Source organism: Dendrobium catenatum, unplaced genomic scaffold (genome assembly GCF_001605985.2).
Source record: "Dendrobium catenatum unplaced genomic scaffold, ASM160598v2 fragScaff_scaffold_243, whole genome shotgun sequence".
Taxonomy (NCBI): Eukaryota; Viridiplantae; Streptophyta; class Magnoliopsida; order Asparagales; family Orchidaceae; genus Dendrobium; species Dendrobium catenatum.
Window position 1 is genome coordinate 650,045 of NW_021318705.1, and position 16,598 is coordinate 666,642.

Consider the following 16,598-nt stretch of genomic DNA (forward strand, 5'->3'; position numbering starts at 1 on the left):
CAGAAGACCAGGAATTCTAAGTGTCATTCGTTCCAGCCATGGCAAGTACAGCCACCACATCTTCTTCCGCTCCGGCGGATGCCTCAACCGCCGAATCAAGATTCTCCTCCCCGCCAATTCCTTCCTCTCTGAAGTTCTTGATGAACAATATCAAGAAAGTCATTGCGCATCAACTTACCGCCGACAATCATGCGCTATGGCGCACTCAAGTTCTCAAACTTTTTCGAGCCAACAATTTCGAAGCCTTCTTGACCGGCTCCGCAAATTGTCCGCCGCCTCTGCTTCAAGATTCCGAGGGTAACCACATCACTAACAAAGATTACACCACCTGGCAGCTGCTCGATCAAAATCTTGCAGCGGCCCTATACTCAGTTATCTCCCCCTCAATCCTTCCCTATGTTCTATCGGCGGATCACTGCTGCGACATCTGGAGGATCCTCGACAGCCGCCTACAATCTTCAACGCGGTCCAGAATCTCTCAACTCAAGAACGAGCTTCATTACCTATCTATGAAGGACAAATCCATGACCCAATACCTCCTCGATGTTAAATCCAAAGTAGATGCTCTTGCCGCTGCCGGCGCTCCAGTGGAAGTCGAAGATGTTATTCACTACACTTTAAACGGCCTACCTACAACATACCAGGCTTTTAAAACCGCAATTCGAACCAACCTTCGCTCCGTCAGTCTAGACGAACTTTATACCCTCTTATGCAGCGAAGAGTTAAATCTTCTTCACGAGACCACTAAAGAACTTCATCATCTCAGCCTCGCTGGCAATACCACCGAGCGGGCATGGATCAATCTAAACCGGTTCTCACCCCTCTACCCAACCGTTCCTCCCGTATCAGCGAACCCAGCACACCCTATGAACATCCACAACTATACAGACAACTCATAGGAGCTCTTCAATATTTGACGATCACACGACCGGACATTCAATTCGCTGTACAACAATTATGCCAACATATGCAAAACCCTCTTCTATCTCATTATGAATCACTCAAGCGCCTCCTTCGGTATATCCATGGCTCGACGGGCACAGGTATACCTCTGAACCGTACTCACTTAACACTAACCGGCTATTCGGATGCAGACTGGGCAAGCAACACTCAAGATCGCAAATCTATCTCCGGATATTGCAATTTTCTGGGCAACTCTATCATCTCTTGGCAAGTCAAGAAACAAGCTACCACATCCCGCTCATCAACCGAAGCAGAGTATAGGGCTCTCGCATCCGAAGCGTCCGAAATTATTTGGTTACGTCAGCTTTTAGCTGATTTCCATATACCACAAAATGAACCTACAACAATATTTTGTGATAATACGTCAGCAATCTCTCTTGCAAACAACCCCATCTTTCACGCTCGTACAAAGTACATAGAGGTGGACTGTCATTTCATTCGAGACTGTATCAAGACTAAGCAAATCTCAGTTCATCACATTTTTACCGAAGACCAGATTGCTGATCTGTTTACAAAATCCCTACCCAACGCCAGATTTAAAACTCTCTCAAACAAACTTACAGCACTCACGGATCCATAAGTTTGAGGGGGGGCTGTTAAGCCATCGGACACGTGGCTTCACTCTAGTGGTTTATATGTTACCGTTTGTACTGTACTTTCTTTAAACTTGTATCTATTTAAACTCTGTAATAGTTACTTTGAGATATTGAAGAAGTTTATTTTTCCTTCATTCTGCTTGCGTCCCTTTCGCTCTGGTTTCTCTCCTACCCTCATTCAATCTCGTCAACACCATCATCATTGATAATTGTCAAATGCCACCAGCTATCACTCACAGTTATTTGTTGGATTTTACACTGAATTAATTTTACTTCAATTTTTTTTTGAAAAAACTCCTATCTTATTTTCAATATTTTATATTATATTCTTCTTTACTCTATGTTATTATTCAACAAATAAAAAAGCCACTTATATAACATCCAAATCTTAACTATATAAAAACAACAACATTGATTTTAGCATTTTAAAAAGTAAAATTTTTCTTTTCAGATATATATATATATATATATATATATATATATAATATCTGATTGAGGTGTAAAATGTTTTATAAATAAAATATCAAATTTTAAGTATTAGTTATATAAAAATACAAAACTTATATGATGTATATATAAATAAAACCTATAATAACATTCATTACTATACTATGAATGCATTTTATATTATTCCAAATATCTCATGATATGCATATTATACAAGGCTGGGTAATTGTTTGAGATAGTTGTAGTTTTTTTTATATAGTTGGTTGTGAAATTGTTGTAGAGAAAATAATTTCGCTATTATGATTACATAAAGCAGTTTTCCATCACATAGAATTTTGAAGAACAATGAGAAAGCAGGGCCAATTAAAAGTACAATTGTTGTCTGAAAATAAAACAACCATAAAAAATTCTCAACTAACCCTAAATGAGTCAATGTATTGCACACATAATGATGCTCATTATATGTCATGACGTTCATTATATGTTGCATGTGTAAATTTAAAAAAGTAGTACCTTTTGTTCTAGTTTTTGTCATTGCTGCTGGCCCTTCTCTTGGTTGGTTTTTTTTTTTTTTTCTGTTGGCTTGGTGGACCTAGTTGTGGCATTTGTTTTGTGGGTGGGGTTTCTGGCCCTGGCTCGGCTGTTCGTTTGGGTGTTTGGGAAGGGTTGGCAGATTAGGTTGTTTTTGGTCTGGATGGGGGTTTTGGAGTCTCGACTGTGCTGTTCTTGATGCAGGTTTTGAGTCTAACTGAGGGCTATGGGTTGGGGCCTTCTTTGATTGCTAGTTGTTTTGGTTGTTTGCTTGATTCCTCTCTTGTGTTGGTTATGTCTTCTTGCTCCCTTTATTCATAGCTGATTTTTCTTTCTTGTAGGTTGTGTTTTCTTGTAGTTGTTTGTGCATATTGTTTGGACTCACCAACTAGGCTGCTGCTCGCTCATGAGTTTTTTGTGTTGGACTGCCTTTTGGTTTTTCTCTGATTGTCTGTCATTTCTTTTTTCGGATGTATTCTTATTTTAGTTGAATAATAAGTTCTTTAGGTTTTATTTCAAATGTTGTATTTTTATATGTGCTCTTTATCCTTTAAGGAGTTGTAAACTTTTTCGTATATTAACGTGTAGGCCCCTCTGTGAGTTTTAATTAAAAAATAATGACGCTCATTATATGGCTAACTCGCTAGGCATAAAATAATAATAATAATAGTAATTATTGCATCCAGGAGTATTCACAGCGGTAGAAAAATATAAAGTTTAACGTCTTAGCGTTGTACGAGAATCCGACACGCAATCAGATAAGAGAGTGTGTAACATTCATAGGAGACACCAATATTTTTAGGTGAAAAAGCCCTGAAAAGGGGGAAAAACCACGGGGCCTTGCTCAGTTTGAATAAATCTACTAGTATTGCAGTTGATTACCAATGAGGCCCTTCATTGGGAGAAGGCCTTAGCTTGATGTACATTTTATAGATTACATTATATGATGCGAATACAAATAATCACTATTGACTTGTTCGTTTGGTCGGGAGGACCATAATATGGTGACAGAGGTCAGAAAGATTGTAGTCTGCGGACGACGTAAGTTAGGAGGATCGTAGTCGGTTGGCAACGGAGGTCTGAAGGACTATAGTCGGTGGGCGATGTAAGTCAGAAGGACTGTAGTCGGCAGGCGACGGAGGTCGGAAAGACTATAGTCGGCGGGCTACATAAGTCAGGAGGACCGTAGTCGACGGGTAAAGGAGGTCGGAAGGACTGTTGTCTAACGACGAAGGTCAGAAGGACGACGTCAGGTAGAAGTCCAACAATGGAAAGAAATCCATCTTCGGATAGAAGTCCATTGAAAGCCCGATAACCGGTAGAAGTCCGACATCGGGTAGAAACTTGGCGATGATGAGTGAAGGTATGGCATCAGGTAGAAGTCCGACGTCTGTTGGAGGTCGAGGAGAAATTTGGCATCACTTGGGCGGAGTTTCGGTGTCATGGGGGAACTCTGTTGTTACTTGGATAGAATTTCAGTATCACATGGAAGTCGGGAAGAATTCTGGTAGCCCGTAAAAGTCGGGCAGAATTTCGGTGTCCCGTGAAAGTTAGGCAGAATTCCGGCGTCATTTGAAGTTCGGGCGGAACTCCGGCGGTGGTCGAGGAGGAGTCTCGTCTCTTCTCCTCTTCTCTTCCCTCATACTCTTCTTGCATTTGGTGTCGTTGGGTTCGTATTTCCGAGACGCTCAGTTTGACTGAAAGTTTGCTGAAATCGGAGTTCAAGTGATCTCGAATTTAATTTTTGAAGCTTCCAACTTGATTTTACCTCGAGATTTGTGCCCGATCAAGATAATTTTTGCAAGATATATCAATAATGACTCTCATTACATCAACATATGTCAACAAATGAAATTTTACTTAAACAACAAAATTTTCATGTGAGAAATTGGTGTTAGACATATTATACATATTAATGCCCTAACAATTCCAAATATAATATAATGAGATTTTGATTCTTTACTAATTAAGAAATTAATTTTAAGTTCAATCATTCGATCTAAACTGGAAGGCTTAGATTTAATCCGGCGATATCTTTTAATTAAATTGGATGACTGAGAATAATTGCTTACAGCAATTTTGTATTATTTTCTCCATTATTAGAAAATATGCATAATTTGCAAATTTTATTCTCCCACCATATATAAATTAATAAATGCGATCAGGTGGGTTACTAATTTTATTATTTTACAGATCAGCACATATTAAAAAGCAAAAAAGCGATGCTAATTATGGTAAAGAAGGTCTTCATTATCTGAATTTAAAATTTGGGTTGGATTTCCATTTTTAGTAAATCCAGATCCGTTCGTATAGGCGTCTGAAACCCGATTACCCGAACGACTTCACGATCCAAATAAACTTATACGAGATCGGATCGGGATGGGGCCGCCCAGGTGGGTCCCACCACCCACCGTCATCTGCTCCCTAATTTATAAAAAAAACTTATAAAAGGAAATAAATAATTGAAGTGACAAATAAAATCCTCTTAATTTCACCGTTGAAAAGATTAACAAAGAAAAATATATTTGTAAAAGTATTATTGTAAAATTTATTATAGCTTGATTTTTTTTTCATGAAAATAGTAATAATTTTAATATTTTATAAATATAATTAATTAAATTTTAAATAACTCTAGATTTATTCTGAATCACAAATAATAAGTTTTTTTAATTCAGATATTATTTTTAAAATATATGATGAAATGAAATTTGTGCAATAATTTCATAAAATCCTAATAATAACAGCATAATTTCACAAAAAAGTAAATGTTATATTTAAAGTTTCAAAAAAAGAAATCCAATCATTCAGTTTAATCTAATATTGTGGATTATTGGGCAATGAAATTTGACAATTCTTCTCGTCATGCATGCACACAAAAATATTATTTTACTAATTAAAGAAAATGCCATAAATTATAGAGAAATATTAAATTTTTTTTAATAATTACTTAAATACTCATATCGAATCATCATTAACTCGACTAATGAAGATCTCCATATGTAGTCCCATATAAAAAGTATACCTCAATATTATTTTTGTAAATTTGTTTGGAATTAAATGGTGAAAAAACTGAAAATTTTATTCATTTAATATTAGGAGAAAAATAATAAGATTTATCAAATGCGCATAAAACATATAATTTTTTACTGAATATTTCATAATCATAAAGTATCACATTCGATATTCATTTTATTAAGTGAATAAATAGAAAATATTTTTCCTATTTTAGTTAGGTCACTTAAAATCCTCAAATAAATCTTAGTCACTATTTATACAAAAATTGTAGCAATACTTCTATTTTGTTAGGTAAATAATAATTATGTATTTTCGGGTTTCAAATTTTCAATATTTTTTAAATTATTTCTCCACATATAAGAAAATAAAATCATAAATAAATAAAAAATATTATTTATTTATTTATTTAATAATACACGTGGATAATTAGTCGGTAAAATTATGATGTTTGGTATTTGATATTATAAAGTAAAGAGGTAAGGATAAAGTAAGCTTACCGATTATTAACCAACAGAAGCAAATAAATTCCGCGAAACCGAAAGGGAAGTCTTGGACTGATCGAGAGGATATTCAACCGAAGCTGCTTCCATCGATTTCTTACCCCCACTGTTACACTATTTCTTAAAGATCCCAGCCGGCAAGCCAAGATCTTACAGCAAGATCGAACTGCTCAAGAATCCCTTCGGGATGGATTCTCCCCCGGCGGAGAACCCCTCGCCATCTCCATCTTCTTCGAAGCCTGACCAGCCTTCGCCGCCGCTGAGATCCAGTCTCCTATTTTATAGTCCACCGCGTCACAACCAGCTTTCCTTCCCGTCGTCATCTCCTTCCCCTCGCGTCATCTACAGCGATCGATTCATACCTAGTCGCCTCGGCTCCAATTTCTCTCTTTTCAATGTGGATTCACCTCCTAATATGACTAGCGGGAAGGAGGAAGGCTCGGGTGCCTATACGGCGATCCTACGGAGCGTCATATTCGGTCCGGATCACGGCATCGTGCCACCGGAGACTCCTGATAGGTCGTGGTCCGGGAGGGCTGGGTACTCGTCTTCCCCTTCCTCCGTTTCATCTAGCCCCAGCAAGAATATCTTTAGATTTAAGGCTGAGGTGCCGAGATACTCTATATCATCTGTGGGGTTCGACGATCTCCTCCCCGGAGTTTCCCCCACCCAGCCCAAGGCGACCAGGAAGGTCTCTAGATCGCCTTCTAAGGTGAATTCTGTTATTAATTATGGAATGAATCTGAAATAATTCCTTTTCTGATGAGCTTTTGGGGTTTAGGTTTTGGATGCACCGGCGTTGCAGGATGATTTCTATCTTAACCTAGTCGATTGGTCTTCGAGCAATATGTTGGCTGTGGGACTGGGCAATTGCGTTTATCTTTGGAATGCTTCCAGTAGCAAGGTTGGATCTTGATCTGTTTTTATTTTTATTTTCCTGGTTTCTTTGTTGTAGCATTTTATTGGCTGCAAGTGTTTGTAACTTCTTGTACAATTCTGATTATCGATAGGTGACAAAACTCTGCGACTTGGGCGTTGATGATGGTGTTTGTTCTGTTGGATGGGCTCGGCAAGGCGCACACTTGGCGGTTGGAACTAGCCAGGGAAAAGTGCAGGTTATTACTTTGCTTTTTTGAATTGTTCTTGCAAATTTTATCTTGAGTGACTCGAGGAAGATTTCTTTGATGAGGATTATAAGTTTGTATAAGTTGGAAAACAAGCTAAGGATTTGTACTACCTCTGTTTTTAAGAAAGCCAACTACTTATCTTTTGTAATAGTACCTGCATCTAATAAAAGAATAACTAACATATTGGTGGATTACAAACTAAATTTTATCAGCTTTGATGTATTAGTCCTCTTCACTTTTTTTTTGGAAATTTGAAATTATCTGATTGAAGAAGGACGATGAATGTCTCTAGATATGGGATGCATCGCGCTGTAAGAAGATAAGGACCATGGAAGGTCATAGACTGAGAGTTGGAGCTCTTGCTTGGAGTTCATCTTGTTTATCATCAGGTAGTCGGGATAAGAGCATTTTTCAACGTGATATACGTGTACAAGATGATTATTTCAGTAAACTTTCAGGTCATAAGTCAGAGGTATAACTGCTTAACCTTGACTTCTCAATTGCATATTATATCCATCAAAACAGTTTCTGCAGCTTTTTCTTCCTTTCATTTCTGTTGATTTTGGCTTCGTTTGGGTCGGCTTTCTTACTGCTTCTTAAATTTTTGTACTAGAAAGCTTCTTTAAGAAGCAGTAAGAAAGCTGTTCCAAACGAAGCCTTAGTCTCAAATTCTCATATAATCTGATTCATTTGCTTCACATGAATAGATTTGTGGGCTAAAGTGGTCATATGATAATCGGCAACTGGCTTCAGGTGGAAATGATAATAAAGTGAGTTCCATTAACCTTCTTTTTGAGGGTTGAATTCCATAAACTTGCTATTCAAAAAATTGATTTTAATTTCTGTCACTAAAAAGCTTGATATATATTTTATCTTGAATGCATCTCTTTTTCAGCTTTTTGTTTGGAATTTGAATTCAACTCAGCCTGTACATAAGTACAGTGAACACAATGCTGCAGTCAAAGCTATTGCCTGGTCTCCACATGTTCATGGTCTTCTTGCATCTGGTGGTGGAACCACTGATAGATGCATCAGATTTTGGAACACCACAACCAACTCTCACCTCAGCTGCATGGACACAGGAAGTCAGGTATTGTGCTCATGATTTTGTTTTATTAGTTACCATACAATGAAATTTGTTCATTTTCTTTTACTATTGTGATGATTTCTTTGTTAATTTCAAAATGCGAAACCATTGAGTTTCTTATCTTAAATGATTATCTTGGTATTCTTGGCTAGGTTTTAGAATTCAGTTGTGTTGATAATGGTGAACCTTGAAATGACTATATTGGGGAACAAATAGTTTGATGCGGGCAAGCAAGCTATAGTGACTGAGAATCTTTTGTCATAATTAACTTAATGATGTGATTGAAAGACATTGTGTATTTAGGATGAATTTGTGTGTATTAAAACTAGTAAAGATTGAGCATGAGATGATTTTATCAGAAGTACGTTGGATGTAGAACATACTGGAGATTAAGATAGAAAATAGATTTGGGACATGCTCAGTGGAGGATGGAAGATGAACAATAAATTTTCTAGAGAGAATTTGTTTCAAGTAATATATAGAAAACTATAAAATAAAAGCTATGATGCACAAATATGAATATGACCACATGGAAATGACACGACACGGACACGGGTCACGTTAATTATTGAAAATATAGGACACGGACATGGATTGGACATAGTATTATAATTTTTAAATTTTAAAAATAATGTATAAAATTAAATAAGTATAAATCTTTTAAAAAAAATTAGAATTAATAAATTATTTAACTAGAATTTGTTCTTGAAATGATTAATATTAGGATGCCGAGAGTTGGGCGTCAATGTAGTGTATCAGAAATCAAGAGAGGAGACGCCAATGCTATCAAGAGTTGGGCATTGATGTTATGCAGGAAGTATCGCGTGTCGATGTCTAGGGACATCTATCATCGATGTTGAGAGGGCGTTGGTCGTCGATGTTAAGATAACGTTGGACAAAAATGAGTTGCCAAATTGTGGGTGTAGAAATTACTAGCACCAACCATCAATGTCAAGAAAATGCCAGACTTTGATGTTTAGATGGTTTTGAAATTTCGATGTTGTAATCACGTCAAATGTTGATGTTGAGATGACATTGGGCATTGTTGTGAAACTAAAGTCGAGACCCATCAAAGAGAAATGAAAATGAGAATATTCGATGAATGTGGTATTAAGTGCGGGCAATTTATTTGGTGTTGTAGAGAAAATAAAGAGTTTATTTTTTATATTTTAAATAAAAATTTTAAATACAAGAAATTATATTAAAAAATTCATAAAATATTTAAGATATGCGTGTCCAATTTGTATTTAATATTTTTTTTTAATCAGACATATTTCCGGCATGTCCGACAATTGTCCGACAATTATCGGAAGTGTGTCGTGTCGGACGTTGCACGTCTCTTTGAGGAGAAATGCCGGTGCATCATAGAATAAACGTATAAGATACCTAGTAGTTTTGCAAAAAAACACTTGGACCAAATAGAGTTAATATCTCATATAGCACTATACATTATGAATGGAGGAAGATTCATAAGTCTCCCCCAAGTAGTTTGAGTAAGGTCAATGATCATGATGAGTTCCCTTTTCTACACATTGGAAACTCTTATTAATTTAGAACTTCAACACATCTCTTCAATTTCGAGCCATGTTTACCTGCCTCATGTTGATTATCATATAATATCACTTTGAAGCTCGAAACCATATGCTGCCTGTGCAAACAAAATAACACTGAAGCCATAAATCTTTACCTTGTTTCCTGTTTTATTTTCAATGTACTTATCAGTGAAATCTTGTGTTTTTTTTTTTCCTGAATCTTAGAAGGGTTGTAGGTTTCTTTATTTCATGAAGTATATTCCAGAACACCATTACTTCATCCTATTGATCTTTGCATTGGTTATACTGCGTTTTTTTGCCCCTTTCAAAATTTTAAGATGTCTTTATATGTCATATATTTTTACTTTTGCATAAATTAACTATTTTTTATATAATTAATTCTACTTAGTTCATCATCAAAGGCGGGGCTTGAAATGAAAATTCGACGAACCACAACATGAGTAGTCTATTGAAACTGGTGAACATTGATCCTATATATTACTTTTTGCTAAGTTAAAAATATCCATGTTGTTTTTGACATGAAGAGCCTCTTGTATTCCCACTCGAGCTCAGTATCTGAACTCACGTATCATGAAACCATTCTTATACGCCCTAAAGAATGCTAGTCTTTGCCATATTTCAATTTGTAAAACCTCAGGCTAAAGTGATACTTTCATTCAAGGTTTCAACTACTAAATAGAAAACGCCTTCCTATTTTTTTATTTTATTTTATCCATTATATGATTGAACAATGGAACTAAATCTGATGATTAAGGTTTTGTTTGGGATGACTTTTTTATTACTTCTTAAAACAACTTTTTAGTTTAAAAATTAAAAATTTTATCCTAGAAATCTGCTTTAAGAAGAAAAGAAAGCCATCCCAAACGAAATTGGAATAATAAATCTTTATCTTACTCATTTTCTTCATCAAATTCATGTCAAACAAAATTCTGAGAAAAGATAAGACTTTTACAACTTCATATTCATCCAACAATTCAAGAGACCTTCCAATATAGTCAAAACACAATTGCATTGAATTTATGTTTGCTTACAATTAACACATAAGGCACATGACTCTTTTCCAACATTTCTGAAATAATTTAGGGAATAAAAATCATATAAAACTATATTTGGCTTCCAATTATAGTATTTTGAGCACTAAAATACTGAAATTAATTTCAAGATGAAGATCATTAGATGAATCCATATCAACAATGGAAAATACTAGCAATTCTTTTAAGGGCTCTAGCTCATCATATATCACCATTAAAACAAACAAGTTGAACTTACAGATGTTAGAGAGGTAATAAAACATAAAATTTTCAGGGTCTGCATTAGCGGCAAAGGTTATATGTGATGTTCTAAATTTTAACTTGGATAAAAGATGGCAATGACAGTTTTAGAAAACAATTTAAGTGCTAAAACATTGGATCAAAAATTATATATTTCTATCTTAAGATTGAACTATATAAGACTACCAAATCTCTACAGGTTTATTATATATATATTTTATATTCTCACGAAATTATATATTTAATGAAGGTGATTCAGTCTGAAATGTAGATTGCATTGGCCTTCATCTAGTCGTCTCATACTCCATGAGAGACTATGCAGAATATAGGAAATTAGAAGAAACGATTACCTTTACCGAAAGAGTAAAAGTTGGAGTTAGCTAGGGCATGCAGTGACGTTGGGCTTCCCTGGGATCCGATTCCTAGGCTTCCTTGGGGTCTGATTCCTGGGCTTCATGCGAGCAGAGAACCAGAGATGAGGGAGTTCGGGATTACAGAGGAGAGGGATCATGGGGAGTGCGAACTGCTCTGTACGAATTCATGGGAGACGGGTTTGGGCTGTGCGTGTGTATATGAGAGTGCGAGAGTGGAGTTCGTGAGTTAAGAGAGGGCGATGCAGTTCGCGAACTGTAGGGAGTGCGAGCGAGAGAGGGGCGATTCTCCTATGCGTGTGTATGCGAGAGTGAGAATTTTGGTTGAGGGATGTTCGCGAACTGCTGAGGAGGAGAGGATTTCGGTTGCTTGGCTTCTCACGCGTGAGGGAGAGAGCGATTGGGAGTTTCGCCTGAGTCTTCACACGCCATCCAGAGAGAGAGATGGAGCCGTTTTGGCGTCGTGGCTGGAGTTTTTGATCGGGCTTCTAGGTTTCGATTTCATACAAGAGAGGGAGGCCAGTGGGAGCGACGGGCTGAGGGAGGGCTTCTCACTAGAGAGGGAGGCGACGGTGAGGGAGTGGGAGACTTCGTGCGACTTCGAGAAGAGCGGGAGCCTAGGGATTTCCGAACTCAGAGAGCTGATGGGGGAGATCGTGGGATTGCAAGGGAGAACCTTTTAACTAGGAGCACGGGTGGAGAGCTTCTTTGCGAACTGCTCTGTGTGCAGTTTTTTGCGAATTAGAGAGTGCCGAGAATGCGAGATAGAGAGGAAGGGGTCGTTTCATTCTGTGCGTGTGTGTATCCGGGAGAAAGGCAGTTCCTGAAATTAAAAGGGGAGATGGGGCCTAAGGCTGGCTGGACGGTTTGTTCCTGGGCTTCGGTTTCACATGAGAGAGGGATCGTGGGGCTGGGTAGTTTCCGAAATAAGAGGGAGATAGAGAGATCATGGGAGGTTTTGATTTTTACGAATTTCAGAAGACAGGGTCGTGGAGTTTTTTTGGTTTGAATCTGCTCTAAACGCGCATTTAATTATATCTTATTTCAAAATAATTTAACGGCTCATATTGGTTTATGTCCTTAAAAAAAATTTAAAAGGCTTGGATTACGACTTGATTTGAGAGTGATCTAAGGGTTGATTAGAGTCTTCTACATTAAATCGAACTCGAATTGAGTCGATTAAACTTGATATTGCGTAATTTATATCAAAGAGTTTTGATTTATGAAAATTTAATCCAATTAGTTTGGATTAATATGGAATTTCATGAATTGAATCTTTACTAACTTAAAATGATTTTGATTTGATTTAGGTCGATTCAATACTACGTCAGTAGGTATCCACCTAAGGGTAATCCTGCGGGGGTGATGTCTACACTAGGTTAGGAAGACCTAGGTATTAGAGTCGATTCTGAGAAATTGACCTCGAATAATGAGGTCAACACATCTTATTCTTTGTTTTCCATCCGTTGTGACTCGAAAGTCAATTTATAAAATCCTATAGATGTCAGATCCTTTGTTGGGCATCCTTAATAAATTTTTTTATCATGATGTGTGATGTTTATTAATGGATTAAAGCAAAAATTAGAAGATAACTTCCAATATGTAATCACCATTTTCCTAAACTATTATATTTGTGAAAGTTGTTAATTTATGCAGCCCTCCTTATGCAGGTTTGTAATCTTGTATGGTCGAAGAATGTTAATGAACTTGTTAGCACTCATGGCTACTCCCAAAATCAAATAATTGTCTGGCGATATCCATCCATGTCAAAGGCAAGTGAAATCTAATTCTTTTGGTGAATTGCATGTGAAAAAGCTATTCCTTTTTTTTCCTCCTCTTATTTTCATACACTTCGACAGGTTGCTACACTTACAGGGCATACGTTTAGAGTTTTATATTTGGCCATCTCTCCTGATGGGCAGGTCAAGAAGCATTTCTCTTCATTTACTGAGACTCCGTTTGGGACGACTTTCTCGCGGCTTCTTGAAGGCAGCTTTCTAGTTAAAAAAATCATTTTTTTGCTAAAAAATTATTTTAAGAAGCATCAAGAAAGCCGTCCTAAACGAAACCTGAGTCTACATACCAGCTTATGCCTTCTTCTAACATTCTTTCTTCTTACAGACAATCGTCACCGGAGCAGGAGATGAGACCCTCAGGTTTTGGAATGTTTTCCCATCTCCCAAGTATCAGGTTGGTGATTTTCCACACCAAATGAAAAATTCTTTTGTTGTGATATCGTTTATCATGTAGTTATGAGTTAGCAAACAAGAATTCTTATTGTGTGGTAATATTTGGTTTAATTTCAGAGCACTGAGAACAGGATTGGAGCTTTCTCTCTTGGAAGAACCGAGATTAGGTGACAATTGGAATCTGTTCCAACTTTGGAAAGAAATTTCCAAGAAATAAAACAAGTGATTTGGATGGGCGAAGCCTTTGTTTATGCTTTGGTGGCTATCCTGACACTTTCTCTGGAGCCCTTAAAGCACAAAGAGTTAAAGGTAGTTTGTTCCAGCTTCTGTCTTATTTATCTCAGATTACAAGTTTGGGGATACCTGCTTAGCTCAATGGATAATTGTTGATAGGAAATGGTTGGTAGGTTGTCACAATCCCGCATCATTAAAGAAAATGGTCATTATTTTCTACAAAATGTCAATTGAATCTCAATAATGCTATATTTTTGTATGGCCTGTATTCTTTTGTTTTTATCTCTGTTCATAATTTATAATTCAAATTTTGGGCTTTGCGGATAATGAGAGCCCTGAGCTGGTTTAATGTGTATAATTAAGAGAAGATTGACTTTTGAGGCATATTACAGATCATCATACTTTGGCACATGTGGTTCATAGATCTGGTTGTTTTTTTTTTGGTCCCTATACAATGCCCTTTTCACAAGCAATTGCCTGACTATATCGTCCTATGAAAAAATTATTTTATGCGGATATTGGACGTCGTACGGAGACCAACTAGAACGCGTCACGTCATTGTTTTGCTTGGGACCGGTGCTCGGTACCGCTGTGTACTAGATGATATGACACGTTGGTTGGTCCTTGGACACAGAATAATTTCTTGTATGGAAGAGGTAGTAGGATGATGGATTGAATAAATGTTATTTTATGTGGTTTGGAAAAAAAATAAAATTTCATGAGTAAAAAAGCATGGAAAAATCATGAGTTTTTGTATTGAAATTTTGTAAATATATATATATATATATATATATTACTATTGTTTTCCCAACGTTTTCTCCCTAGTTTCTCAGATTTTCCATTGTTTGGTGGCTGTTTTCTATTGAAAACAGCGGAATAATTGTGTTTTGGCGAAGATCCGATAGGAATCACTTGGAATATTCAAGTGGTCTCTATCAGTAGATTATTTATAATGTGAAATTAAATTTAATGAAATTTGAGTCTATTATGATATAAATTATATCGAATATCTTAAATTCAATTTTTTAAAAATTAGGATTTGTTAATAAAATTAATATATCTTATTATTTTTGGGTGGAATAAAGCTTTAGGTAGTAACACCAACTTATTAGGTCTGATTCAAATTTGAATTAAGGCTTTATTTGAGACCATTTTTTATTTTTTAAAATAAAGTTTTTATATAAAAATTAAAATTTTTGTGATTAAAATTCTGTTTTAAGAGTCAATAAAAAAAGTCTTTCCAAACAGAGCCTAAGTTTTAAGGCTTGAGAAAATTAAAGTAATTTGATATTGGATCTAATTGTATATGCATTTATGAATAAATAAATGCATATATTTATTTGTGTATATATATATTTATATATGAATGGGGTAAATGCAAATATGCTGACTAACAATTCGACGCAAAAATTGAAAAATTAATAAAATTGAATCAAATTTTGGCACCTATCGAACCTTAATGAATTTAATGAGATATGCTTGGATCAAAATGAGATTAGATTGAGCCAATTCAGAATCAAATTTAGCTTATCTTTTGTTTGGGATCGATTTCTTACTGCTTTTTTAAAATAGCTTCCTAGTATAAATATTTCTAAAATTATTTTTTTTAGAAAATAGTAAGAAAACAGTAAGAAAACAGAAAAAATTCTAATTTATACTAGAAAATTATTTTAGGAAACAATAAGAAAGTTATCACAAACGAAATCTTAATTTTAAGTTCAAATTAAATAATTTTGAGCTAGTCTTAAGTCAAAATAGAATTGACTCCTTAGAGATGATGATGCTTGAGTGAATGAGTGGCTTCACTATTAGAGACAGAATGTGTAACGAGTATATCTGTGAAAAGGTTGGAATAGCTCTAGTGGCTGATAAGATTGGAGAGAATTGTCTTAGATAGTTTGAACATATAAAACCTCGACTTTTTAATGACTCGGTTAGGAGAGTAGGTGCATGGGATTTGACCTATGTTAAGAAAAGTAGATGTGGACCTAAAAAGATGTGGTTAGAAAATATTAGTACTGCCTTTTTTATTAAATTTAAATGAGAAATTAAGTCTTAACTGGAGAAAAAAAATTGTTGTAGCCGACCTCATATAGTGAGATAAATATTTGATGTTATTATTATTATTGTAACTAAGGTACATGGCCATCATATTGTTGTGAAGTTTGCATGATTTGCTATTGAAATTCAGCAAATTCATAATTGGTCAATACTTTGGCTGAACTGTTCCCCTCTTCATCTCCTCCTATGTCGCAACACTATAACATGTCGTGAAGCCCTAAAATGTTAAACAACATATTGATTGAATGCATTTTTGGGAGTTTTTCATGTTTTTTTCATTATTTATCTATATTATTGCTTATATTAGGAATACAAAATAATATGGGAGATAAATATTTACTTTATTCATGTATGTAGAGAGAGAAACTTTGTTCATCTTAGTAACAAAAAGAGAGTTCATAGACACAATTAATGAATTAAATAAAACTGGTAAAGAACATATGATTTTTTACATAAAGAACTCTCACAGCAAGAAAAGAAAAGAAAAAGGATAAATCCTAGCACATAACCTAATTAAAAATAGATTCTAACCATTCTATATGAATGACTTGTATTAGAGAAGTTAATCTGTGATTTCATTAGTTAATCCCATGTAATTACTTAGCTGTTTAGCCGTATCCACTTAGGATAGGACACGTGTACCTAGTTACCTA

General features: G+C 35.6%; 1 protein-coding gene across 1 annotated transcript; it reads left to right on the forward strand.

Moving 5' to 3' along the window:
• Positions 1-6,105: 6,105 nt before the first annotated feature.
• LOC110094715 (protein FIZZY-RELATED 2) lies at positions 6,106-14,295 on the forward strand. Its single transcript, XM_020820013.2, has 10 exons — positions 6,106-6,764; positions 6,834-6,956; positions 7,063-7,167; positions 7,472-7,651; positions 7,887-7,949; positions 8,075-8,269; positions 13,132-13,233; positions 13,321-13,383; positions 13,583-13,651; positions 13,768-14,295. Exons 1-10 carry the CDS (start codon positions 6,240-6,242, stop codon positions 13,819-13,821), a joined length of 1,479 nt encoding a protein of 492 aa, XP_020675672.1. The 5' UTR covers positions 6,106-6,239; the 3' UTR covers positions 13,822-14,295.
• The last annotated feature ends 2,303 nt before the right edge of the window (positions 14,296-16,598 follow it).

Coding starts and splice junctions, on each gene's coding strand:
- LOC110094715 (XM_020820013.2), top strand. CDS start 6,240: ATGGATTCTCCCCCGGCGGAGAACCCCTCGCCATCTCCATCTTCTTCG. Junction 6,957..7,062: donor GGAATGCTTCCAGTAGCAAG/GTTGGATCTTGA, acceptor GATTATCGATAG/GTGACAAAACTCTGCGACTT. Junction 7,168..7,471: donor CTAGCCAGGGAAAAGTGCAG/GTTATTACTTTG, acceptor GAATGTCTCTAG/ATATGGGATGCATCGCGCTG.